This window comes from Labrus mixtus, chromosome 8, assembly GCF_963584025.1.
Source record: "Labrus mixtus chromosome 8, fLabMix1.1, whole genome shotgun sequence".
Classification (NCBI taxonomy): domain Eukaryota; kingdom Metazoa; phylum Chordata; class Actinopteri; order Labriformes; family Labridae; genus Labrus; species Labrus mixtus.
Window position 1 is genome coordinate 28,453,043 of NC_083619.1, and position 27,117 is coordinate 28,480,159.

At 43.3% G+C, this 27,117-nt stretch overlaps 3 protein-coding genes across 4 annotated transcripts in view; 1 reads left to right on the plus strand and 2 right to left on the minus strand.

Annotated features, from left to right (window-relative positions):
- Window positions 1-11,804, minus strand: part of myo10 (myosin X) — a 115,350-nt gene extending 103,546 nt beyond the window's left edge. The window contains exon 1 of the mRNA XM_061043660.1: window positions 11,336-11,804. Coding sequence (XP_060899643.1) covers window positions 11,336-11,356 — 21 coding nt within the window. The 5' untranslated portion in view covers window positions 11,357-11,804. The remainder of the gene's footprint in view (window positions 1-11,335) is intronic.
- The window catches only part of oc90 (otoconin 90), a 433,801-nt gene that overhangs the window by 12,269 nt on the left and 394,415 nt on the right, over window positions 1-27,117 (minus strand). The gene's annotated exons all lie outside the window — the stretch shown is intronic.
- basp1 (brain abundant, membrane attached signal protein 1) overlaps window positions 21,017-27,117 on the plus strand; it is a 47,419-nt gene continuing 41,318 nt past the window's right edge. The window contains exon 1 of one of the 2 annotated variants that reach the window (XM_061043655.1): window positions 21,017-21,416. The gene's annotated coding sequence lies outside the window, so the exon portion shown is untranslated. The remainder of the gene's footprint in view (window positions 21,417-27,117) is intronic. The other variant, XM_061043653.1, reaches the window with a different exon arrangement.

Consider the following 27,117-nt stretch of genomic DNA (forward strand, 5'->3'; position numbering starts at 1 on the left):
GAGTTCTTAAGTTTGGCTGAAGTAAACTTCAACACGGGACAAAAATCCATCAATGCTATCAGGTGACTCTCTTTAGGGATATTGTTGAGGACATTCTTGCAATAAAACTAAAAAACAAGTAAACCAGCTGTTTTCAAAGCATTACAAACATCAGATCTCATTTGATTAAACCTACTTTTTGTTTGGATCAAAGTTGAAGCTAATCAAAAGACGTGTCTATGTCTGTATTAAACTTTAAACTACTATTTTCAAAATGTGTCCCAACACTGAGAGGATTTCCCTGCGTTAAATACAATGATATTAACTTTAAAGGAAAGGCATCATGATCGAAGCCCCCCAAAAAACAAGTGATTTCATCCATTAACATTCCTCCAAAACATAATGACATCAGGCCAAATGATCCCAAAACCACTTTTAGTTTAGCTGTAAATAAAGCCAAGAAAAAGACCCAAACATGTCAGGCTTTAAGCTGCGGCCACTGAGACTACACGACTGTAATTTACAGAAATGCTATATTTAGCTATAGCTGCGGGTCAGTCCTGACACGGTTAACCATCCAATCCCTCCATCCATGCTCTCTGAACTTGGGATTTCAGTATCTGCCCTCTGCTGGTTCGTGTCAGACCTCTCAGGGAGATCTCCTAGAGTGTCTTGGAAAGGAGAAGTGTCTGAAATGCAGAATTTATCCACAGGGGTTCCTCAGGGATCAATGCTCGGTCCCCTTCTATTCTCCATATACACCACCTTACTTGTTGATTCAAACAAAATGAAACTGCAAATTTGCTCCCATCATTAGCTATAATGCTAAATGACCATTGTGTTACCATGTATTTTGCATTTCTAACTTTAAGGGAACAGATTTTGAGCTCCTTCTGGGAGTGAAAACACAAACGCTGACTTTGTTGTTGCCTTGTTCTCCTATACAGCCAAACAACCCAAACAACATGAACACAAAACTCATCTTCATGCTTCAAACTGCAGAGAAAATCTCTAAACAGACTCCATGAATGAAGAAAGAAAAATGTGATGTCTGCAGAGGAGACTTGTTTTTATCGCCTCTTTGGCTCCACTCTGCATATAGAAAAATCAATCAGCTCATTGAATCAGATGAAGATGAGACTTTTTTATCTTCTCTAATAGGCGGGAGTAAAAATAGTCTGATGTACCGCAGAGTACTCGGAGGGGTCTTTAAAGGAGAAGACCTGCACTCTCACGACTTTACGGGATGGCATGAGAAGGAGATAATTACTGGAAATGGATGTTTGGGTTTTTTCGGGATGTGCCTAGCCTGCACTTGTGTTGTGTTGTGTTGTGTTGTGTGTGTGTGTGTGTGTGTGTGTGTTTGTGTGGACGGGGATTTCCAGGAAGCCGCTGTCAACACAGAGTGATCAGATAACCCTTCCTCTTACCTCCCTCCTAGATCTGATCAGAAAAAGAACGGATGTCCTTAAAAAGTTAAATGGACAAAAACGTCTCCCTCTGCTACTTCATGCAGAGATATCTGGGGGTTTTTTCACCAAGGTCCAGCTCCATATTCAGGTCATTAAAACTAATGATGTGGTCACAGAGTAGTTGGCTTAGGGTTCAAGGACTTACATTAAAGTCTTTTCGTGGTGGTTCTTAATGGACTCAGATAACAGATTGAGTTACTGCTAATTCCAATGCAGACTTCAAGTCCAGGAACTGTATTTGTATTCGTCCCGAGTGCGGCGGTTTCAGATGTCACGGTTCTGTGCCTGCACTAATATGTAGATAACATCTGAGTGGAGACAAAACAGTCACACGGGGAAGTATTCACACCCCAATCCAGCTATTAAACAATAAACAAAGACGTGACATCACAAAGGGCAGTAGCCCCTCCCCCAGGTGGGTGACACTCCCACAGCTAGGTGTTTGTTCTGCCCTCTGAGTCTGCCTTCTCACCGTAAACAATAGGACATGGAGTGAGAAAGACAGAGTACACCCAAGCCCTTCCAGAGAGGGGGCGTGGTCAGGCACAGCTCATTTACATATTTAAAGGTACAGACACAGAAACAGCCTGTTCTGAGCAGGGCTGAAATAGAGGAGTTTATAGACATGATCAAATACAGGATCAGAGTGGATTTAGAACAAGAAACTTCACACACATGTTTTGAGGAGCTCTGACACTTATTTACACTCAAGAGGAGGAGAATATGTCACCTTTAATATAAAACGGGATCACTCCGAGGTGGCAATCACCAGAGCGAGGCAAAAGATAACAGGCGTCCAACAAACTTATCCTCGCTGTTTTTCATTAATTACATTTTCACAGCAACATGCCTTCACACACACATCCGTCCTCACAGGTGTTCTGTTTCTGCACATTTAGCTGACGGAAAAAGGAACGCAGCTCCTTCCTGCAGGTGTTTCTAGTAAAAGTTTGTGGGCCGCATGTGTCTTACAATGCAATGTGTATGACGTGAGTAAACTGCCTTCAGGTGAACCATATATCCTTTTGACAGTCATACACATCTACTCGCTGAAACAGGATGGACTGAGAAAAGAAGAAAAAAAGAACAGATCATGTCCAGGATAAACCTGCACTCTACTGACTGTGACTGTGAGAGCTTTTTTAGTTATTGTTCAGTTTCATTTCTCTTCTGCCGACTTTTCCTAACTTTATCTTTCGTTGTTTATGTTTCTTTCAGGAGCTTAAAATCTGAATGTGAAGGAGGAAGAAGATATTCTGAAATCAAAACAAAAGCAGTTGAATAACAAACGATCAAAAGGAGTGCAATGCCCTGCTTTTAGAGAGGATATCTTGAATTAGAGCCTATTTGAGTTACCACTCTGAGACATATTTCTGATTGTTTTGTAAGACTTCCAGATATAAAGTCAGAAATCAGAAGCAGAGGTTGCTACATGTCTGATAACGTCTTCTTTCCTGAGCTTCCCCCCCCCCCGCAGCAGAGTGACACCTTTCAGCAGAGATCCATCAATCCCATCGTGTCACATCCAAAAAAGAAAAAAACAAAAAAAACTCATTCCTGGTTTTAATTGACCATTTCATCAGCGGGGGAACCGCAGCCCAGGCAGGGGCGCCGAGGGGATTAGTGTCAGGAGAGACTTAAAGCTAAGAAACGAGGTCTGGTGCAGCGGTGTGAAGGTCCCCCCCCCCCCCCCCCCCCCCCCCCGTGTCACTGCAGAGACGTGCGGTGAGTCTGTGGTCGGGCGCAGAGGTAGACGTGTCTCATACAGGAGGAGTGACAGCTTTTAACATTCAATTAATTAATGGACTCACTGCTGCAGTGGAAGGACAAGCAAACTTTCAAACACTGAATTTGGCTTCACCTCGATGTTATCTGACAAAATGATCTCCTCTCAGGGTCCCTCTACCTGCTTCCTCTTTCACCTCGATGGACACATTTCTCCGTCTCCGTCTCTAGCTGAATCATGTTACTGCCTAACAGGAAGTTTGGCAGTAAACATCCTAACCCAACAGGTTGATGTTCTTCACAGTCTCATTTAAGATATCTTGCATCCGGTAACTCAAGCAAAGGTTTAAAACACACAGAGCTTTGAATTCAGCCTCCTGCACACCACGCTCCGTTTGAACACACAAACACACACAAACACACGGAGGGAGTTGGACGGCGCTCGAGGACAGGAAGTGTCGCGATCCAGAGGAATGTTTAGAGACTCATCCGGCAGGAAGTGAAGACTTTAGAAGGAGGAAAGGAAGAGGAGGAGAGAACAGAGGGAGAGGACGGTCTATGAATCAGGGAAAGAAGAATCAAAGGGTTCTGGATGGACAGAAAAGAGGACCGACACATGATTGTGACTGTCCCCCGCTGAAGCTGCAGAGTCAAGAATCCAGGACTAAGATGCTCTGGTACTCAGGTTGGAACCTTTAAATTCAGCCGCTGCCTTCGTCTTCTCCCACTGCCAGCTGCTAGACTTGATGCAGAATGCCTTCAGAAAAAAACCTTCAAACAAATTCATTTTTGAATTTTTAGATCAAATATTTTCACCTGAAAACACGCTGTGATTGCGTTCTCTTCTGTGTGATATCAAAGCCGCATAAAGACATTTAAGATGAACACGATTTCTCATAAAATGTGTTTTTCTAAAAGTTTAGTTAAACCAGCTTTTGAAACAGCGAGTGAGCATTCATAAATTACAGAATTTCAGCATTTAATGAAGAGAAGAGAATAAACATAATCTTAATCCTAATCCTGCACATCTAATCCTGGAAGTGATGTGTTTGCAGTCAGAACATCTGTGTGCCATCAGCATCCACCTCATCCTCGTCTGCACCGAACAAAGCCCGACCTCGTAGACCACCGCGGCCTCTTTAGCACAACAACACAGATCCTGTGGTGTCGAAATCACAGATTAACCCACAAACTGAGACAAACCTGGAGGACCGCGTAACAGAGTCTAAAATATCAGGATGGACGATTTAACTCTGAGAGGTCTGCTGTTTGAATATCTCACTTTATTTTGGACCGGCAGCACAGAAGCCTCAGTAAGTATTTCTGGTCCACGTTCACCGCTGCAGGGGAGGATATAAAAAGAAATGTTTCTCCCTGTCTGAGTCTGCTCTGATTGATTTCCCTCAGTCACTGTTCCCCGTCTGCACGCTCTTCAGGCAGTCGAAACAAAGCGGTGGAACCAGTTGAAGATGGAGAGCGGGCGGCGCTGGCTCACATCCAGACGGTCTGTCTCAGAGAGAAGGTGTTACTTCAGCAGCAGCAGCCTGAGCCTGAGCCGGCTCGCTGGGTTTCTTTTATTTATTTTTACTCATCGTAAAACATACAAACTCTTTATATAAACTGTATATTAGTCAAACACCCCAAAATACACTCATTTAAACGGTACAGCATATCCAGATGGACGTCGCTGTCAACACAACAGAACGATAATTTATATCAATGTGTATTTTAGGGGGCGGAGCCTTGATATCAGGTAAACAGATTTGCATACAAAAGTCAGATTTTCACAATCAAAGCGTCTCCATTACAGCGGATTGACTCCAATCACACGAGGCTCGTAATGACGCTGAAAGAAATAAAACCACAGAGTAAGTGGACCGTGTCGATGTGTTCAGGGTCACAGAAAAGAATCCGACCGGATAAGACAAATTCATTTTATTCTCAGAATTCTCAGATTTCTTGTTTACGTTCTTAGGACGTGAAACTCAGATTTGTTTTTTTTAGAAAATAAACTTTATTCTGATTCAAAACTTTGGTTTTTTTTTAAACAAACAACTTTTTTTAAGTTGTGATTTGTTTTAGGTCTTTTAGCCTTTACTGGACAGGACAGCTGAAGAGAGACAGGAAATGTTGGGTGGAGAGAGAGGGGGACGACATGCAGCAAAGGGCAGAGGTCGGATTCGAACCCACAGCCGCTGTAATGAGGACTATAGCCTCTGTACGTGGGGCGCAAGACTTCTGAATTACTGGCGGATTCCACAGGTGGATTTGCTGTTCATTTGATCCAATGTTCTGTGCGTTCCCTTGCCTGACTTCAAACGATACATTCTCCGTTATTATAACAAGCGACAGAAAAAAAAACAAAAAACTACCCAACGCTTAAAAAACTGATTTTTCATAAAACATGCGCGTAGGAGAGAAACAAATCCATCGGATTCCTGCACATCGTCTTTATCAGACAAATACGTTTCCAACAGACCTGTCCCATTGAGACGTGGTGCAGGAGTTCACTTGAAACTTTTGAAAATTGAAATCAAAACAGTTCCCCCACGTCTGGCGCCTATAGGACTCCTCTTTCCGTTGCCATGGTAACGGAACAGTTATCCATGTCGTCAGACTTTTCCTAGAATCGTATCAAAGTTTCATATTGTGGTATCATGACGAGCCTAACTAAGAATAAAGTCAAACATCTTCTGTTCATATTCTGACAGAAACCTCAAACCTCAAAATACTTCATCACATGTGGACCTTATCGCCTGCCGTACGAATACGTCCCACCTTATTCTGATGGCTGTCAAACACGTTCAGCTTCATGTTATCATCAGTGTCCTATAGCTTCCTGCACGGCGTTCCCTCCACAGGAGTCGTTTGTTTATGTTTGGAAATAAAATCCTGAGTTATAGCGGCTCTTTGGCTCGGATTCTGATTGGTCGCTGGCCAAGGTGACCTGAAGTAGCTTCTGCACTCACAAAGCTCCAAACTGAGCATGAAAGCAGCCGTACGCACAACACAGTTGTCCTGGAGTCCAACAAGAAGAGGGGGAGTCTGGGGGGGGGGTCTGCAGCCGAGCACAAAACGACAAATCTGCAAGCTGTTTAAATTCCTGCCTGTTCCTCCTCCTGGCTGCTCCACAGGTTTCAGGTTTCAGCTTTAAAACAAGCCAGGACACCCAGAGGGGGGGGGGGGGGGGGGGGGGGGGTCTGATACAGCAGTGGATGAAATCATCGTTAAAATGAAGCGATATAAAATTGGCAGCGCCTTTGTTTGTTGTGGTGAGCCTATTAACGTCCATGATGGGGCTGTTACTTTTTTTACAGCTTAATGAGAAACGCAGACGACGGCTGAGGGAGAGGAAAGAGAAGAAAAGTTCGAGAGGATCGAGAAGCTTTCGGGGGAGTTTGTAAATGTAGGACGGCAGGTTAACGGGTGCAGCAGTCGTCCTTACAAAAACATTCTGCACGTCTTTGTGATTTTTATTACGACCGCAGAGCAGAAGCTCTCGAGCGGAGTTCAAACTTCTGATGCGGCTCTTGGCCAAAATCTGAGCTCAGAGTGCTGCCAGCGCTGCAGCCGCCGCCGCCGCCGCCGCGCTTCATGTTTGCTGATCATTCGTCTTCCACAGAGTTCATTTTTCCAGCTCGGGCCAACTGGGACATTTAGAAACGCTGATATTCCCACCAGCATACTCACAGCTCTGTTAAAGGAGCAATCTGTAAAATATGTAGACCTTACTGTAGGATCAGATATTGAGGAAACATGCTGTGTTGAAGTGCTGGTTGCTATGACAACAATGCAGCAGCCAGGAAAGGTTGCCTGAAGAGTTGAAATAGTCTCTTTCAAACAGAATACTTTCTTCCAGTTGCTACCTGATCTCATCCAAACGTCTGGGAGTTTGTAGAACGTCGAGTTTGATTAATTATCCGCAAACATACACCTGAGGCACAGCCGCGCTCTGATTGGTGCACAGGCGAATCCTATACCTGGTTATCACGCCCACCAGTTCAAATAAAAACACAAACCCTGTAACCGTCCAACAACGGGCTGAACCGACTGACTCCTGTCAGTGTCAACATCACACTCACACACACACACACACACACACACACACAGCTGCAGGTCCGGCTGCCTCTGCTGCCTGCTCATTGGACGGAATAAAAGTGGATGTTGGGGGTTCATCTCATGTGCAGCCTGGAGGGTGTCAGTCTGTGAAACCTGAATGAAAACCTGTCTCGTCCTGCCCTCCACAGCCGCTGCTCTTTAAGACGACTAAACTCTGGCTAATCTTCTGGCTCGTGTGTGAGTGTGTGGTCACTCTCTATCCTCCCCCCCCCCCCCGGTCTGTCTCTGGTCTGGTCAGACTGTTTTGGCTGCAGCTCGGTCAGCAGAGATGGAAACCTCCTGCTGAAGGTTGTGTCTCGTTTCAACACATTCATGTCTCAATAGAACAATGAGCTCTGAGGTTCCTCTTCAGTAATACTCTGTTCACATGAGGAGGCTGTTTGACCTCTTGTACATGTTAAAACATTTTTAAACTCACATGTTTAAAGTCACAGAAAGATCTAACTGAGATCACTGCTTTGTCAAAATGTATGGGATGTGACAGAAATAACCGGCTGTCTTTTCTCCTCTTCAAGCTCCGCCTTCAGGACTATGACGCTCAGTTCGATCAACGTCCACAAACACCTGCTTCAGAAAACACTGACGGCCTGATTCACAGAAGGATTGCACGACTTCTTCACCCAGTAAACCTGAGACGACGAGTCAAAAAGACACTTTATCAACAGGGTCTCTTTGCTCTGTGTGCATATTTAAATGATCTGGACCCTTTCTACGCATCTGAACATACGTCGAATTGAGTGATCTGTATGAGTTAAAGCGGTCTGGAGCCGTAACACACAGATCTGAGCTCTCCTTTCACGCTCCATCAGGGAGGACGCCATGTTTGAAACGGTTAAACTTATATCACACTTTTGGAGGCAGGCCGGGTGATAAACTTGACTCTTTATGTGAACACATTGAGCTCCGTGAGAAAACTTCTCTCCACATTCAGACGGAAAACAAACGATCAAACTGCACGGAGCTTTGTGGGCGAGTATCATACAGCTCTTTGTGCTTTGTGAATTACACCTCGAGACATGTTTACAAAGTTTGTTCTACAAATTCAGTTTTACAGTTAAACTGTTTCCAAGAAGCCCAAACATCCTGAGGACTCCTTAAGTCCACAGAGAATCTGTGTTCAAACAGTTTACTGGAGAGGTTTGGCCTCTTTGCCCTTTGGACAGCCTGGCGTTAGAAAGGTGCTGAAATTGAACCCATCTAAAGGTTCTGCATGCTTCTGCAAATGTGAGATTATACTGAGAAGCATGAAATAATGGTGACTTGACAACGATAGAAACCTGAAATCAAATCTTAAGACCAAAGCTCAAAATGGGTGTTTAAACGGCAAGAGGACATTAAAAGCTCTTTTTCACAAAGTGTGTCTTTGTCCCGTCCTCGGTGTGGGACCCTCGTCTAAACTGTCTGCAGTATAAATATGAAACACTCCAGTTTCCGTCCCTGTCGGCCTCCTTCTGCTTCAGCCTCTGGAAGCTTCCTTACTTCCTCGTCAAATGCCCTTTTTCCTTAAAGACTGAGCTCTTTGTTTCAGCGATTAGCTGGCAGATAGAAAAGCAGGCAGGACGATATCTGAGACGATTGTGCACGCCTGCCTGCTCCTGGCATTCAGAAATACTCTCTCTCTCTCTCTCTCTCTGTGTGTGTCTCTCTCTGTGTCTCTCTCTCTCTCCCTCTCTCTCTCTCTGTCTCTCTCTGTGTGTGTCTCTCTCTGTGTGTCTCTCTCTGTGTCTCTCTCTCTCTCTCTCTCTCTCTCTCTCTCTGTCTCTCTCTCTCTCTCTCTCTCTCTCTCTCTCTCTCTCTCTCTCTCTCTCTCTCTCTCTCTCTCTCTCTCTCTCTCTCTCTCTCTCTCTCTCTCTCTCTCTCTCTCTCTCTCTCTCTCTCTCTCTCTCTCTCTCTCTCTCTCTCTCTCTCTCTCTCCCTCTCTCCAGATGTAGAGCACACTCGTCATGAGACCGGCAGGAAAAGAAAAAAAAACTCAACCTCTGAGTGTTTGTTTTACTCCGGCTGAACGTTCTCACGAGCACCTATGAGCTCAGCGAGTCTGGCGACCTTTGACCTCTCATACCACCGAAAAAACCCTCCCCGGGTTTTGAAAACAGAACGAGAGCCAATGAGAGAGCAGGAACCTGTTTGAGCCGTGTGACCGTTACCCTACAACCCTGAAGGGGAAACCGGTTGTTAATCGCTCACAGAGCTGATCTGTCAGCGAGATGATGAAAAGCCTGACTCGGGTATGACTCAGGTGTTGCCATGCCGACGTGACTGCAGCGAGGTGTGGATGCCGGTGTCGTAAATCGGTTGTAATGACGGTTTATTTGACTTCACACTGACACGCTGAACCACCTGACGGGCTGATTTGTGGTTAATCATCAAGTTGTTTTAAGACGGGGAAAAAAAACCACTTTAAACAAAGAGACCCGCCCACCTGTTGACTCACACACCTGTAACCACACACACAGAGTGAAACTCTGACTTCTCTTCTTTTAATCTGATCTGGCTGCTCAGTAGACCATTTTTCTGTTGGGCGGAGCCTAACTGGTAGCAGGAAGTTAGTTAGCTGTAGCTTACACTTTGGGCACTTTAAACGTTCTCAGGTCGCTCAGTCTCACTTTGAAGACGTTTCAGACTGAACTGTAAGAAGGGTCCACAAACCGTCTCCATGACGACGTTCAGACGAGATGGAGCAGCTTCCTGTTTGTTTGTGAAGCCGGCTAAATGAAATGCAATGTGGGGTTTACTTCAGCTCTGTGAAGCCTCACACGTTATACCAACAACAACAATATCTAAATCAGTATTAATATCGGTACATATCGAATCTGATCAGAACTGAAAAAAAGGTGAAATCGGTGATCGGGATCGGTGCATCTTATAAACAAGTCCAACAGCTACATAAGGATGGCAAACTGCACCCGTATAGCTGGGTTAGCATTTACTCTCTGCATTTAGGAAATTAAACTGAATCTAAATAAATCTTTGTTTTTATACAGAAAGAAGATTTCATCCTGAAGATTCTGATGCTGTACTGATCTAAAAGCTGAAGAGTTTCAAAATAAGAGCGATCAACCTGGATGATTCAACCAGCTGCTGCAGAGAGGATCTCTGTTTCACCATTACTATCACTTATATCCAATAAAAAAAAAAAGTCATCGGCTGCATTAAGTGGAACTTCTGTTTGGATTAAAAGCCCCAAAGCAGCAGCTGAGACTGTGTCAGCATCAGAGAGTCTCAGAACAGTGTTGCAAACAGAGGGCTCATTAAAACGACCCTTCAACACGTCCAGAGTCTGCTGGCCAATCACAGCGCCCTGTGGGACCTCAGACTTCTATTAATAGCCTTACATGACTTTTTCTTCTTTGGAGGAAACGAGACAAGAGGTGCGGAAATACCACAGATCCACTGGGACCTCGTCCAGCCCCCCCAAACCCCTCAAACCCCCCTAAACCCCCCCAGTCTAACCCAGCTCCTATAGGCTAAACCTGTGATCTCCAAGTTTCAAAGTGTGCACACCTAAAGAGTCCAGGGCTCATTTCAAGTTCTTTATGACACCCTTTGTATTCTAAAATCCAGCTGATGTGTAGTGAGTTTGAGTTGACCTCATTGTGCTGAAAGGTGTTTTTATCACTTTAGATTTCCATATTCTACTTTCTATCAGACACTTTATGACACTCTGTAGTAGTGAGGTGATGCACACTTGTAAAGCATTTTGCATGCTTGTATCATAACACCAGTTTTCCCACAATGACATTCTGTAGATAAAAAATAAACGTGCATGCTTTAGGAGCAATTGATCGCAATTTTTATTGATATCGCGAGAATTTGCAAAAACTAAAATTATGCAAAAGTCACATTTTTTGGATGTGCAATATGAAAAGTATCGATGCTTTCTCACTCAGAATGTGCACATTATATCAGGAATAACCTATCCTGGTCATAACTTTATAAATGATATCACATGTCTAATGCAAATAAAAGTTCTGTTTTCGAGGACATCCAACATGTTGCACTGAATGGAGCATAACAGAACGGGAGCTGTGCTGTCTTACCTCCGTGAAGAAGTTATCCATCGTCCTCGTTATTATAATCCCAGAGGATTGACTGTGTGAAACCCGCGCGTCCCGTCAACCCCACTCATGTGTTGTTTAGTTTGATTCCAAACACGAGAAGAAGAAAAAAGAGAGAGAGAGAGAGAGCAGATCCGAGAGGTTCAGTCCATGCTGTTCCTCCTGAGCCTTCTGCAGGATGGAGCACAGTCAGTCCTTCAGGCAGTGAGGAGCTGCAGGAGTAGATTTACTCTTTGTCTCATGGGTTTCTCCTCCAGCAGAGACTGAAGAGAGAAAACACACTCTCAGGTCCTCTCCTTCTCCTGGAGTTCAGACTCCTCTCTGCGTCTCTTCTGTCCTCAGCTCGCTCCTGATCGCTGCTTTGTTGTTTCGGTCAACAGACAAACATGAAGCAGGAGAAGAAGTGAGTGATCGAGGAGCCGGTCAAACTTTGGAGACGCTCACTCAGGCAGTCAGTCAGACAGGCGCACAATAATCCTGAAGCTCCACCTCTCCACCCAGGAACCCCCCTCCTCCTCCTCCCCCACCTCCACCTCCTACTGCTGCCTCTCTAACTCCTCCTGCTGTCAACATGTGGAGCACAGAGAACAGACCAGCGGAAAGTTGAGTCGTTGGTGGACTCAGAAATTCAGACTTTAATCCCAGAATTTTTACTTTCATTTCTTAATTGCTCAATCTAAACAGATGATTGGCCATGTGATTGGCCAGTGTCTACGGAAGAGGATTAGGGTCAGCCATGCATGAGGAATAAATAATGAGAGGAGGAAGATTTTTTTAAAATTATCCACATTGAGAAAAAAGATCGACATGTTGTGGATAAAATTGTAAAAAAAAAATCAAGAACAAAGTCAAAATTTCACAATTATATTTCAACTTTTTCTCAACATTTTACGAAGGAGGATTAGGGCCACCTTAAAATTTTTATTTGTTTTAAATTTCGAGTATTTTCGAGGAAAATACTTTAAGAGTTCTACTTTCATCATTTTCGCGCAGGCTGGTCTCGAATTTACAAGATTAAACTCGTTAATTTACGACTTTAATCTCGAAATGTTTTTATTTTTATTTTTTTAAAAGTTGCCCTAATCCTCCGTCGTAACATTTTAACCTTTCTCTCAAAAACTTAATTTGATTTATTTTTCTTGATATGTCCACTTAATTCTTTAAATAAAATTTCCACTTTATTCACTATATTTCTACTACTTTCTCAAAGTGCATAATTGTAAAAAGAAATATCTTCAATCCATCATTTTTAATTTCTCCTGTCTGGCCATCTTCCGTGTATATCTATTAATTTTATTTGATTTAATAAGGCCGGTGCAATTTAAAGTCAGGGTTGGTCATTTCCTCCAGATTCAGGACCTAAAGACAATTTCAACCAAAATCTTAAAAAGTGGATCTGGAGAAAAAGACCAACCCTGCCTTTAAGTGTTCGTATCAGGAGTCGTCCTCCGCCATGTGATTAATTATTAAGACGGTGTCACTGAGCTAAAGATTCACAGCTAAGTGACTTTAATGATCCGGTAGCGTTTGAATTATTGAGTTCACTAGAAGCCTGAGCGATGTTGAGGGAGGTTTATATCAAACAGAAACATTTAAACAACAGTGAGGCTGAGTCATCGTTTATGTTTTCATCCCTCTGTGCTGCTCGCTGCCAAACATTTCTCACATCACCGCCCGAGGGAGGCGAGCATGTTCTTTGTTTGTCTGTTTGAAATGTGAAATCTGGACTTTTTATGAAAAGCCCACTCAGTGTGAAAAATCAAAAGACTCTGTGACTTAAAGCAGAGCAGCGGTCTGTGTTATCAGTTAACGAGCATTATAGTTTAGCATTAACATTCCAGCTGTGAGTAAACAACACTCAACGTTCATGTGTAATCCAAACACAGTGTGTGTGTGTGTGTGTGTGTGTGTGTTTCCCCTCGACTCTCACAGCACACAGAATGACCCTGGCCGGTCTCAGCCTCAGGGCCATGCCATGTGGGGTTTACTGCCCCCTGCTGACGACCTGCAGGAGATCAGCCAACCCCCGAGTGCCATTTTTAATTGTAAAGAGTTATGAATACATGAGTTGATTGACAGGTTGGCACGTTGTAGCTTTTTACCAGTAGGCTTAAGGTCCGCCCCCTTTACCTGTTTCTAGAATGATTGACAGTTAGGTGAAGATTGCATTTACAATATGGCGACGACCAATGAGTGATGTCACTGAAACTACGTCCATGTTTTATAGACTTTGGTCCGAAAAGTCAAGCGAATGCAGAAGTGCCTTAAACATGCATTCTGTAATATGGCCAGCAGAGGGCGACTCTGCTCATGTTCCTAGTTTTTCATTGGTTAACTCCTGCTTCCCTCGGTCGTGATCGTTATGTCGGTTTTTATAGCTCCAAGTGCTGAAGTTAAACGAGGTAAAGGAGTCTTGTCCTGGCATTAGAAGCAGCTTCACACCTGAGATATTATAGTCTCCAAAAGTCCCGATATCAGGAAGTCCCTCCCCTTTTTAAAAAAGTTTGACTGGTCGATGAGAGAGAAGTGTCATCGATGAGCATGGCGCTGTTCCAAAAGTTGAATTGCAGAATTTAAAAACTGTTGATGCGGAGGGCTTTTGTGCTGTGGACGCTGAGTGCTGAAAACGCTAAGCTACATTGGTTTTGTAAAGTCAAAATAAACATCAAAGCAAGGTGTTCCTGAGGGCTTGGCTACCTTGTGTTGAACAAGTTGCTGTTGTCCTAAAAATCAACGTTACAGGTCAGTACTTAATTTAGTTTAAAGGCTTTACATGTAATTTTTTGATCCAGCAGATGTCGCCCTTGAGCACCAGCATGAAACCAAAACAACTGGCGCTGCATTGTTGTGTTAGCATGCTAATGCTAGCGATCTTTATTATGCTCGTATCTTCACACTGCATGTAAATTTACCTGAAATGAGCGTGATCTAGAAACACAGTTAAGCAGTGAGTACAGTATGTTATTCTTCTTTTCTCTAGTCCCTCAATTAAACAACTTTTATACGTGAGGGGAGGAGTCAGCCGGCCGTCCGGGCGATGTAAACAAACTGAAGTTAGGACTCTGACAACTCTGAAAACATCACAGACAGTGGGACTCGGGTGTTACACCCATTGTAGACAGTCATGACTCACAGAGTTATTTTCAGAGGATATACTTGATTTATATTTAAGTGTGAAAAATCACATATTAAGCCTTTAAAAGCTTGCACATATGACCATCCTTATTCTGAATCGGTTAGCGCTTACATTAGCTGATTGGGGTTTACACCCCCCCGGCATGAGATGGTGGTACTGCTGGACTCAAGGCTTCTTAACAGTAGTCCACAAACCGATGGGGGACGTCACACGGCTACTTCTTCTTCTATCACTACTTACAACCATGAAACCACTTTCACACGGCAGTCCAGATTTTCTTCCCTGTTATATAAAGAGCATGAGACGGCAGAGAGATGAGAGGAAAAGTGTGTTTTTACAGACCCCTGAACAGTTTCTTTTTTTCAAAGGATCCTTCTGTGAAGCTTCAGATGATCTTCAGAGATCTGTGAGAGCCCTTGTCTTCAAATGCTCGGGGGGGTCCGATGTGAACTTCAGCAACACCTGAGCCACCACCACGTTGCATGTTGGTTTGTGATCTTGTGACAGATCAGATGCTCGTGAAAGAGCGGGAACACAATCTGAGCCACAGGGTCATAAGAAGTGGATGTTACTTCTTTATCTGGCAAAAATAAAGCAAATGTTGACTTTCTTGAACCAGCATCCTTTCTAACGACTGGCATGTTGCTGACACCACTGCTTGCAATTCATAGGTCCAATTGTCATGAAACCATGAAGTGAAAAGCCAATCTTTTACCTCTGTAAAGATTTCTCTATATGGTCAAGCTCTGGCTTATGTTACCGAGCTGCTGAGGCCCTATAACACCAGCAGGTCCCTGAGGTCCTCTGACCAAGGTCTGCTGGTTGTATGTACAAAGTTGTATGTTTTCCTAATACAGTGGACGCCTGTCTAACAGAGCAACGTCCACCACCCTCCAAAATGTGAACACATCTGCCTCTAAAAAACCCAACATGACAAAAGCCACAAAGTCAAACGTAATGCTTTAAAATGGCTCTCAGGTGCGCAGGTTTAGCTCGGTTGGAGCAGGCGCCCCATGTTCTGTGGCGACAGTCTTTGTCAAACTGGCCGCAGGTTCGACTCCCCACCCCGGTGTTGTTTGGGACATATCATCCCCCACTCTTTTTACCATTTTTACCCTTTAAAAAATGACACTCAACAAATCAATTGATGAAATAACTGTGTCTTAATTCCTCTCTTCAATCTTCTTCAGAGTTCAGTTCATTGGGCCCCGTCATGTAAATGAGCATTTTTTTTAAAAATAGGCTGTTTTTTTCCTGAGCAGAAATTTGAATATGGTGGCCATACTGAAAATATTGTAAAGGCTGGAAATACGATGCTACAGTACGCAGCGAACCAATCGCAGGGCTTGTGGTCAGAGCCTTTTTAAACATGTAATTATGTTTTTTAAGAGGTGCACATCAGGCTGCATATCTATGAATAAATGGCGTTGATTTGACAGAAGTATTTATCTGGCTTGAGTCCAGACAAACAGCTCTATCTCCAAAAATGTAATCAGATTCTGATACAATTATGTGGCAATAGAAGATTGAAGTTGATCAAATAGTTATTGAGAGGAAGCCAAGTAAAGGTGATATACTGTATCAATCAGAGACGACATGAGAAACCTGTGTATTACTTTTCAAATGAACACTCAGTAGTGATGCTGAAGGTGTTTTTCCTCACCTCTCCTTGTGTAAATGCTTGTTGTGTTTTCAGCTGCTCTCCCTCTCAGAGGTGTTTTCCACCCGTTACCACCTTCAACAGCTCACCTGTCTGGACAGCGTCACCTGAGTGACCTTTGACCTGTAATTCCCGACTTGCTGACAGAGGTTAAGTAACACTCACTCGGTGCTGCGATGGGTTTTAAGCCCCTGAGGATTCCTAAGTCAGGGTCAAACTGGATTTCTCAAGGGGGAATGAGCCCAGCCCACAGACGCACAACAACATGAGCACACCTCCATCCCTGCTCTGCTCCTCTCTGGGTCAAGGACCTTTAGGAGCTGCCACGTAGGTGTTGAGTTTAAGTGAAAGGCTGTCACGAGAGACGAGGAGCTGCTGATCCACTCGGCTGTTAACTAATGTCTGCATGTTTTAACCTGTTCAGTACTAATACAAGCTCCATGGAACAGCAGGCTTTCTCTCAGGCAACAAATAACATAATGCTAACAAAAAACATAATGCTAAAACAAACATAATGCTAACAAAAAACATAATGCTAACACAAACATAATGCTAAAACAAACATAATGCTAACAAAAAACATAATGCTAACACAAACATAATGCTAACACAAAGATAATGCCAACAAAAAACATAATGCTAAAACAAACATAATGCTAACAAAAAACATAATGCTAAAACAAACATAATGCTAACAAAAAACATAATGCTAACACAAACATAATGCTAACAAAAAACATAATGCTAAAACAAACATAATGCTAACAAAACATAATGCTAACACAACAAAATGCTAACACAAACATAATGCTAACACAAACATAATGCTAACACAACATAATGCTAACACAAAGATAATGCTAAGAAAACATAATGCTAAGAAAACATAATGCTAACAAAACTTATTGCTAACACAAACATAATGCTAACACAACAGAATGCTAACACAAACATTATGCTAACACAAACATAATGCTAACATAAACATAATGCTAACACAACATAATGCTAACACAAACATAATGCTAACACAAACATAAGGCTAACATAAACATATGCTAACAAAACATAATGCTAACACAACATAATGCTAACATAAACATAATGCTAACATAAACATAATGCTAACACAACATAATGCTAACACAAACATAATGCTAACATAAACATAATGCTAACACAACATAATGTTAACATAAACATAATGCTAACACAAACATAATGCTAACACAACATAATGCTAACAAAAAACATAATGCTAAAACAAACATAATGCTAACACAACATAATGCTAACACAAACATAATGCTAACATAAACATAATGCTAACACAATATAATGTTAACATAAACATAATGCTAACACAAACATAATGCTAACACAACATAATGCTAACAAAAAACATAATGCTAACACAAACATAATGCTAACAAACAACATAATGTTAACACAACATAATGCTAACACAACATAATGCTAACACAAAATAATGCTAACATAACGTAGAACAGGTAAGTTTTTATTGAGTTGACTTTTCGACTCTTAATTCTTCTCACTCATCACTGAGCTGTAACGGCTGATTACACGAGTCAGACGATTGAGGTTTAAATCTTTACCCGCTTCTCAGAGAAATCATGAACTGTGGCTGTTTCAGAGTCTACCAAAAGATGGAAGATAACCACAGAAAAAACTTCAACCAACCAGCGCTGTGCAGGGAGAGAAACAGAGGAAATGGAGGACTGACGATGACACACAACAGACATAAACAACCTGGAGGTCAAGGACACAACGGAGGTCAAGGTAACTTATTATTGTGAAATTACCCAGAGTTCCCAAGATTTAAATGGGAATAAAGAGAAAATTTAAAAAGTTTAAAAAGTGAGTAATCCATTTTATAGAAGCAATGAATCCCATGGTGGAAGCTGTGTGTTCATTTCCCAAATTTAGCATGACTAAGAAGTTCACTGTTGCATCCACAAAATAGATTGCATACAAGAAGACAAATATGTTATAGCTTAAAAGCCAATGTGGAAGTGTGTGAAGCCTGATTTCAGTTGATAATTTCACCTTTTCCAAAAAGAAGTCTCTAACCGGACAGGCTATAACGTTTCTGATGCATCCAGGGCATCAGGTAAATCATCACGAGGAGCATCAGGCTTATTCTCTTTTACCTGTCAGATTTATTTTTGGGGTTTAACGCCTTCAGGGAAAGAGAGAGAGAGAGGGGGGATGTCATGCGGGGAAAAGGCACCCGAGGTCAGACTTGAACTCCGGGGGCTGTCGGCCTCGAGGACTTGGGCCTCCGTGCAAGGGGTGCACACATATTTGAGCTCCCAGGTCCTGTAGGTTCCTCGGGATTGTTGGTGAGAATGGCCTGCAGCTATGGACCCAAATTCCGACATCTTGTTGTCTTAAATCCTAAACAAAGATGTCCTGATTAAATGTCATGAAGGGATATTCTATCAAAAGAACAACATGTGCTCAAAGTTGTTCTGTGTTCACGGTGTGATGTCGTTACAACATGAAGTACCTTTAATACAAACTGGACTTCATCACCTCCTTTCCCCTCTACGGCTGACAGTCAGGCAGTGTCTTTAGTTTGTGTGAAGTGACCCTTTAAGATAAACACATTAGAGGCTTGCTCAGCCTTGTTGTGGGCCGTGCTTCTCGCTGTCAGGTTTACACACACACACACACACACACACACACACACACACACACACACACACACACACACACACACACACACACACACACAGGTCAGTTATAGTTCATAAGCGCGTCTTTGCTGACGGGATCATCTCAGAAAGCGCAGGATTTATCAGCAGCTCTGAGCAGAGGTCAGGTATGGTCCGGGTCTCACAGGTCACTGCCTCTTCCAGAACACACTGACCTCTCTATAATCCCCCCCCCCCCCCCCCCCCCCATACTTCCTGCTGCAGGCAGCGGAGAGGAGGGGAGAGGAGGGGGCTGCTGCTGGCTCGTCTCTACTGTGGGAATCCCTGCAAAGCTGCTGAGACGTTGATAACGAACTGCTGAATGTCACACTGGCTCTAACAGTGGAGGAAGAATGATGAAGGTTAATCAGAGTTCAGAGGAAAAATAACATTATAAAACACTTAATTCTTACTTAACAAATTGTATTCTCTTCAAATATTACCAGTATAATATATATATATATATAATATATATGTATAAATATTCACCTGTTGGAGAATGACAGCCTGCTCCATGTACAGAGGTTCTAGTGGGCACATGCAGTGGTTGTGGGTTCAAATCCATTTGAGGCAAAAAAAAATGGCCAAAACTATAAGAAAAGAAGAAAAAGATTGAGGAAGACTTCAGCTCATGGTCTGGCAGATATTTTCTGTGCAGGTGAGCAGATATTTGGTCATCAAACAGCTTAGGGAGAAATGAGATGTCAGAATTATTTGCAAACACTGCCATCTAGTGTCCAAAAGTAAGTACTACAAAAAAACAACAAACTTGTGGAAAGCTCAAACCTGGAACATTTTAAAAACATATACATCTGCAAAAGCACAGAACACATTACTGAATCAGCCAGCCCTCATTTACAAGACCAATCTGTAATATATCTCCTGACTGAAATGATAAAGGTATCTTACTATCTGATCAGACATTAAGGAAACATGTTGAAGTGCTGGCTTCTCTGACAACAATGCAGCAGTCAGTATGTCCTCCTTCTAACTTTAGATTCTGCTCCTGAATGATCTGGATTTGTTTGGACCAGAGAAGGCAACCCCACCACACGGCCGTTTTGGATGCCCCTCGGTTTGTCAGATATGAGAGCAGTTATCAGGTCAACAGGTGTTGCAGCGATGGAAGCGGTCAAGAGAAGTGGTTCAGATAGAAGTGATTGTACCCGACCTAAAAAGCCTCTGCATGTTTCTAATAAGCTCCACGAGCAGAAACGTGCTCAAACTAGGATCAATATTGGAGATGCTTTTTGAAAAATGGAGAGAGGTTAGAACACAGAAAGGTTTACAGACCCATGCAGAGCTGGATAAACACTGAAGCTTCAGAGTCCACCACATGGTGACCTGAGTGAGCATGGACTCTAGAGAGGAGGGGGGGGGGGGGGGGGGGGGGGGGAGACAGCTCTCTGAAATGTTTAGAATTTAGACTGCAGTACCCATTTTAAACACTAGGTGTCAGGTTACATACTGCTCCTTTAACAATCCTTTAAAGCAGCATCACTTAACAGTTATTTCTACATTTACACAAATACAGAAGCTCTCCCTCAGCTCTCAGCTGATGAACGAGCCTCGTCTCTAAACCTCTTTTTTATGTTTTATATAAACACTCAAATCCTTCATGATTTACAATTTGAATTATCCTTCTCAAACCTTCTCCCATGTGGAACGAGATGGATGAAGGGATGTTGTTGGATACATGTAATGATGAGTAAACAGTGAGCATGCATCTCTTTGATTTAACACAACCTTTCCTTCACACTCATGGGAGAAACGATGAACGTAGTCGACACCAGTGAAGTATTTCTAAACATCTAAAGAGTTCTTCTTCTTCCACCTGCTGGCTGTCAGGTGGATTAGTTTGTGCATCAACAAGTGCGTTCAGTAACTCCTCAGAGAAGATGATAGAAGAGCTGCAGTGAAGGACAGGGGGCGCAGCGAGGCAACGAAAGGCTGAGAGAGGAGGAGTAATACTTCTAAAAGAAGCGCAGACAAAATGTGCATTCCCATCCAGTGAGCAACAAAAACACGAATTCACTCTTTGAGACCTCAAAGATGAGGAAAAGCTTGAATTCACTGGGTGTGGAAGTTACTTCCTCTTTACAAATAGAGACATCAGGATGCATTTGAGAGGGAGAATTGTTGAAATATGTCAGGGGCAGTACAGTAAAGGCATTACCGATAAATAGTAGAACTACCGGATTATGAATCACGGTGTCAAAACCATCGACTGAAACTCAAACTTTACGTTTTATTGAGCGAAACAAACTCATTAAATAGAGTCAACATGTTTAGTCTCAAATAACAATTTGGATTGTGTGTCAGCTCCGTGTGCTTCCTGTGTGTGCATGCATGCACAATCCCCGCGCGTGCACGTGCATTCGGATTGCGTGTGCGCGCAGGCGGAGGATCGCCGAGCCGAGCCGAGCCGAGCCGAGCCGTGCAGCAGGGCACAAGCCGCCGGGCGCGCAGGAGAAGCCGCAAAAAAAATCAGCAGCCGCTACTTGAAACTGCGAGAAGAGCAGAGAGAGCGTCGGAACTTCAGTGAGCACGGTAAGAGCCACCACGGCGACCCCTCTTTTTAAATCATCTTTCACTACCGGAAATGATTGCTTTGGAGGCTTTTAGTTGTTTGGTTTTATTTTTTTTCCCCCCCATCCTTTTGTCTTTTTCCATCTCTCCATTTGGGAGAGACACGCGGCTCGGCTTGTTGGGAGTGAGACGAACGAGATTTGATGAGAGCATAATAAAATAAGAAAAGAGGAACTAAATCTGACCTGATTGTTAAAACAATAAATAAAATAGAAATCTCAGGAATGATTTATTCTTCTTTGGTGCTTTTTTTCCCCCCAGACGTCAAATGTGCACGAGCTTCAAAAAGGGGTGTGTACAGTCTGGAGAAACACGCGCTTCACCCATTACACACATATTCTGTTTTTTTTTCTTTTATCACACTTTTTACTAAATGAAAAACAATGGCTGCCATGCGCTCCGAGCACTCTTTATTATTTATTGATCGCCCTGGAATTGTTTATGATTATATAATCTCTGCGGGCTGCCATGGCAACGCGGAGGGGACGGTGTTTTTTCTTCTTCTTCTTCTTCTCCCCCCATCATAATTTACATCCAGTAAACAATTGAACATGCAGAAATAAGAAGAGCTCTCTCTCCTCCTCGCCCCACCTCTTTGTCTGTGTGGAGGTGTGACACAATTTGGCTGCATGCACACACACACACACACACACACACACACACACACACACACACACACACACACACACACACACACACTGATACTGTCACACACACACACACACACACACTCGGCGTCTCCAACCAGATTATGTCATGATTTAGATGAATTATTGATCTCATATTCCCGTTTTATTGCACAGAGAAGAAGGAGGATGGAGCAGCAGGAGGAGGAGGGGGAGGTGGGGATTTGGGGAGCGTTTCTGGGAGATGATGGAGAATTGGAGGAGGGGGGGGGGGGGGTGTACCTTAAATCCCCCCTTAAACCTCCTCCGCGTACACACATATTAAGTTCATCCTTTCGCTTCTCTCGTGTAGCTGCTGATTCGACGTCGGATGCTTTTCCTGCACCGAGTCAAACTTTATTAGCCATCCTCCCGTCGGTTAATTGCCCGGTCCTTTGTTTGCCGCGGCACGCATGCGCAGTTGGAGTAGGGTGTGGATGGGATGAGAGATGCCACCTTGGTTATCAATAGGATGGAGAAGAGGAGGAGGAGGAGGAGGGAGGATGGTCGCTTTTTTTTTTGAGTTTTCACTTTTATTCATTTAATTTGGAGGAGGGAAAAATATCCGAGAAATAAAAATGTTATTGCAGTGTGTGTGTGTGTGTGTGTGTGTGTGTGTGTGTGTGTGTGTGTCTGTGTCTGTGTGTGTGTGCCTGTGTGTGTGTGTGTGTGTGTGTGTGCGAGCCGATGTTAGACGGTGGTTTGTGTGTGAATGGAGCTTCAGTGAGTCTGCTCCTGAATCAAAATGAGACCGTTTTTTTTCACCCTTGTATTGTTCTGTATGATGCTGAAATAATAATCACAATATAATCAATTTTATTTTTCTATCATTTGATCAAAAATGACCTCCATGTTATGATAATAATCAATAAATCATTAAAGTCTGTGTGTGGAAGGAGAGGATCTGCTGCTTTATTTCATGAATATTTTGAGGCTCATTTGGAGATTATTTTGTGTATTTTCCGACCTCTCAGGATTCAAATCAGCGAGAGAGATGAAGTGCATTAACGTCAGCCGTAACTAAAGTCATAAAAATACTTTTAATGGTGCTTAAACCGCCTTATTGGCTGGTAGTGTGCAGCTGATCACACAGGGAGCCATTGAGTTCATCCTCCAGTCTTTAAACGTGCGACGTGTTTGAAGCTTCTTTATGTCATGATACGTGCATGTTCTATTTATGTTACACTCCTTCAGGGACATCAATTATTTCTGCCGTATACTCCTCTGAGAGTTTGTACATGTAGAATGATCTGCAACATATCTCTGTGTAAGTACCATCTGCTCCAGTGATTCTAGCTGCAGCTACCAGAAACCTCAAACTGCGGCCGTCAGTAGGGATGTAAAGATTCACTCAACACACGATTCTCTCAGGATTTATTTTGAGACTGAAGACAAATGATGACTGAAACAGATTCCTTTAGGGGCTGCTAACCCGTGTGTCAGTGTGGTTTGGTCTTTTACTTGACATGGGGAGGTGATTGGAGCTTCTCGTTGTGGTGTGGATTAAATGCTGCATCATGTTGGTTGTTCTATTTATGTAGTTCTCTGTCGTCTTGTAATATTTGCAGTTTTTGTCTCGTCTGTTATCTTCTCAAGCGAGTCATGTAGGACGTCAAACAAGAGAAGCATAAATAAATAGCGCCCTCTGCTGTTTGAAAAAGTATTGCGATACATTTTTCAGAGTACCGATGTGAACCTTGACACCTTTGAATTGATTTTTAACCGCCTCACGATTCATCTTTACATCCCTACAAGGCATAGAATTTTAAAAAAAATCGCATTAATCACGTGCTATTTTCTCCCTCTGGGCGCAGCTCGTTAGTGTCTTCCTGCTCCTGCATTAATGAAAACAAAAAAAACGACCCTGCTGTGCCTTTGAACGTCTCATTTCTTTAAAAAAAAAAAAACAGATCAGTTGACACGTCCAAAGAAATGTTCAACTCATGACGTGGAACATTTCACTTTTTTAGTTCCCTTTAGCAGTTTTCTTTTACTTTTCGATCAGTAACCAGTTCCTTTTTCTGTCTAAACACTAGAATTACAGGAAGTTCTTTATTTTCTTTCAAAGTAAAAGCATAAAAAAATAAGTTGAGTACCGTTTGAAACGACATCATGACAGAACATTGAAGAAATTCAACAAAGGGGAGGGCATTAGTTTAGTGGTTTGTGCGTATTAAGAAAATAAAAGACTTCATTATTAATGTAAGGATGTATCGAGCATTCTGATTGGTTGATTTTCTGCCACTTGATTGTGACGTTCATCGATGTTCATCCAAACACCACTCAGCTCCGTAATCCTGGAAAGCTGTATTGGTACTTGTTGGTCTGACGCTGTATTCACATCGATGGTCTCCCTCTGAGCCGTGTTAGAACATCACCATGGCAACGCGCGGGGCTTGGAGTAATACGTCCTGACTTGTCTGGCTTTTCCGATTGGCTCTCATAAATCCAGCCCTGGGTCTGCTCCTCATTCATCCTGCTGGACAGAGAGACAAACAGCAACCCGACGAGAAGTCATGACGGTGACTCATCCGTTACCACCGCTGCTGGCGGCTGCTCGCACTCTGTGTGTGTGTGTGTGTGTGTGTGAGAGAGAGAGAGAGAGAGAGAGAGAGAGAGAGAGAGAGAGAGGTGTCATCAATACGTCTCTGCTATCCTCTCTCTGTCTCTCTCTCTCTCTCTCTCTCTCTCTCTCTCTCTCTGAGTCATGTTTGTTGTTTGACACTAATACTTAATAATTCTTCTTAATCTGATACACAAATACGATTTATGGAAACAATGGTGGACGTACCTGAGGGGTCCATCCATACCTGTGTCACACATAGGCGGACATCATGGACGCTCTTCTTGTCCAGGCTCCAGTGAGTCACATGATTAACAGGATCACTTTAATACAAACTCTTAATTAAACCATCAGCCTGCGTGATGAAGACTGAAGCTCATTAACGTACAAAGCAGGAGACGAAGCAGAAGCACGAGGAGGCTGCAGCTGCTGCACAAGCAACCCAGTTTCTGTGTGTGTGTGTGTGTGTGTGTGTGTGTGTGTGTGGGTGGGTGTGTGTGTGTGTGTGTGTGTGTGTGTGTGTGGGTGGGTGTGTGTGTGTGTGTGTGTGTGTGTGTGGGTGTGTGTGTGTGTGTGTGTGTGTGTGTGGGTGTGTGTGTGTGTGTGTGTGTGTGGGTGTGTGTGTGTGTGTGTGTGTGTGGGTGGGTGTGTGTGTGTGTGTGTGTGTGTGTGGGTGGGTGTGTGTGTGTGTGTGGGTGTGTGTGTGTGTGTGTGTGGGTGGGTGGGTGTGTGGGTGTGTGGTGTGTGTGTGTGGGTGGGTGTGTGTGTGTGTGTGGGTGTGTGTGTGTGTGTGTGTGGGTGGGTGTGTGTGTGTGGGTGTGTGTGTGTGTGTGTGTGTGTGTGTGTGTGTGGGTGTGTGGTGTGTGTGTGTGTGTGGGTGGGTGGGTGTGTGGGTGTGTGGTGTGTGTGTGTGGGTGTGTGTGTGTGTGTGTGTGTATAGGGGGGTAAGTGGCAGGTTGATTCTTCATTTCTGCTGCTACCCTCATTAAAGCTGAAAAAAGTCTTTATTTAAAGAAAGCTGCAACTTCTGGTGTTGAAAAATGAAACCGGTGCAATATAAAGAAAACGTGCAGTTCCTCCAGTGTCCACTAGAGGCTGCATGCAAAAGCCAAGGAATCCCCATTAGGGTCTCATGTTGAAATCTCATATATTTTTTGTATCGCAAAAAATGTTTACAACCTGGTACAAAAAAATGCTCATGTATTTATTTGTAAAAAAAAACAAACTGTAAGGTCGGTTTTTAAAGCATCCATTTAGATTCTTTTAAGGCTAAGCTCACTGTCATGAAGCTCGGTGGATTCAGAGGGTGAAGTTTCATCTTTCATTTGGTTCGGTTTGCTTTCACACTGCACCAAAACCTGTCATGTGTTGTGTAGTGTATCCTCCCAACCACTAGTTGGGGCTGTAGCTCCGGTCAGTCGGTGCTGCCATCCGGCCTAATGCTGAACTATGACCCCGAAGTGAACAACAGGACAGTGGAAGAATGGCGTCCTGTAGCGCGGCGCAGTTTGACAGTATTTTGAGATGAAGTCATATGACGTCTGTGTCAGGTTAAACTAACATATCAAGCAAAGCGATGTGTGACCACGATGAGCACAGGCATGTGGACGTTCACCTGCAAGGAGGACTGAGGCTGGTGTTGTTAGCAATGCTAACGTTAGCCACGCTCTGCACCATTTTGACCATTTTTCAATCAGGGCTTCCACCTCTTTATTTGTCAGTCGGTCAACTTTAAGCAACACAAAGTCAGACGTGCCTTTGTTCTGTGACGCTTAGTGACACTCAACTTTGATATTACGCAATGCCAAATTATCAAAACGACAGCATTCCTGACATTCACACATTTATTTATTCTGCAACTTAGACGATATGAAAGCACGAGAACATCACATGAAACCCCAATATCAGGACAGTCAAATAAAAGTGCTGATTTTTTGTTGTTTGAGTTTGTGTGGAAGCTTAATTTCTGACATTTTGAAGACGCCTTCGCCACTTGGTGGTAAAAAGGCTTATTGAGGATTTGGGTGCCATGAGGTTTTGCAGTAGTAACAGCGGCGCGGCGGCTGCAGCTCACAGCTCCTGTGTTGTCTGAGTTGAGGTGTGAAATGGGGGAAGTGAATTTCTTGGATGGCAGCCATTGTAAGCAGCCGATTGTTTTATGTTGTTTGACAGCGGTGTGAAGGTATGAATGTTAAATGTTCTCTCTGAGGTGTTTAAAGTTGTGGTTTTCACACTTGTAGCTCTCAGTACTGTGCATGTGATAAAAGTCTTCTACACTGCCTCTGTGAGAGAAAGGAGGAACGTCCGTCCCTGCAGCACACCGGGCCCTGTCAGGAATGAGGAAGTTTGATGCTGCGATTTCACGTCAAAGGAAGCGTGACAGTGTGTATTAAATGACTGGAAACTTCTCAAAGGTTTATTTTTGGTGCTGTTT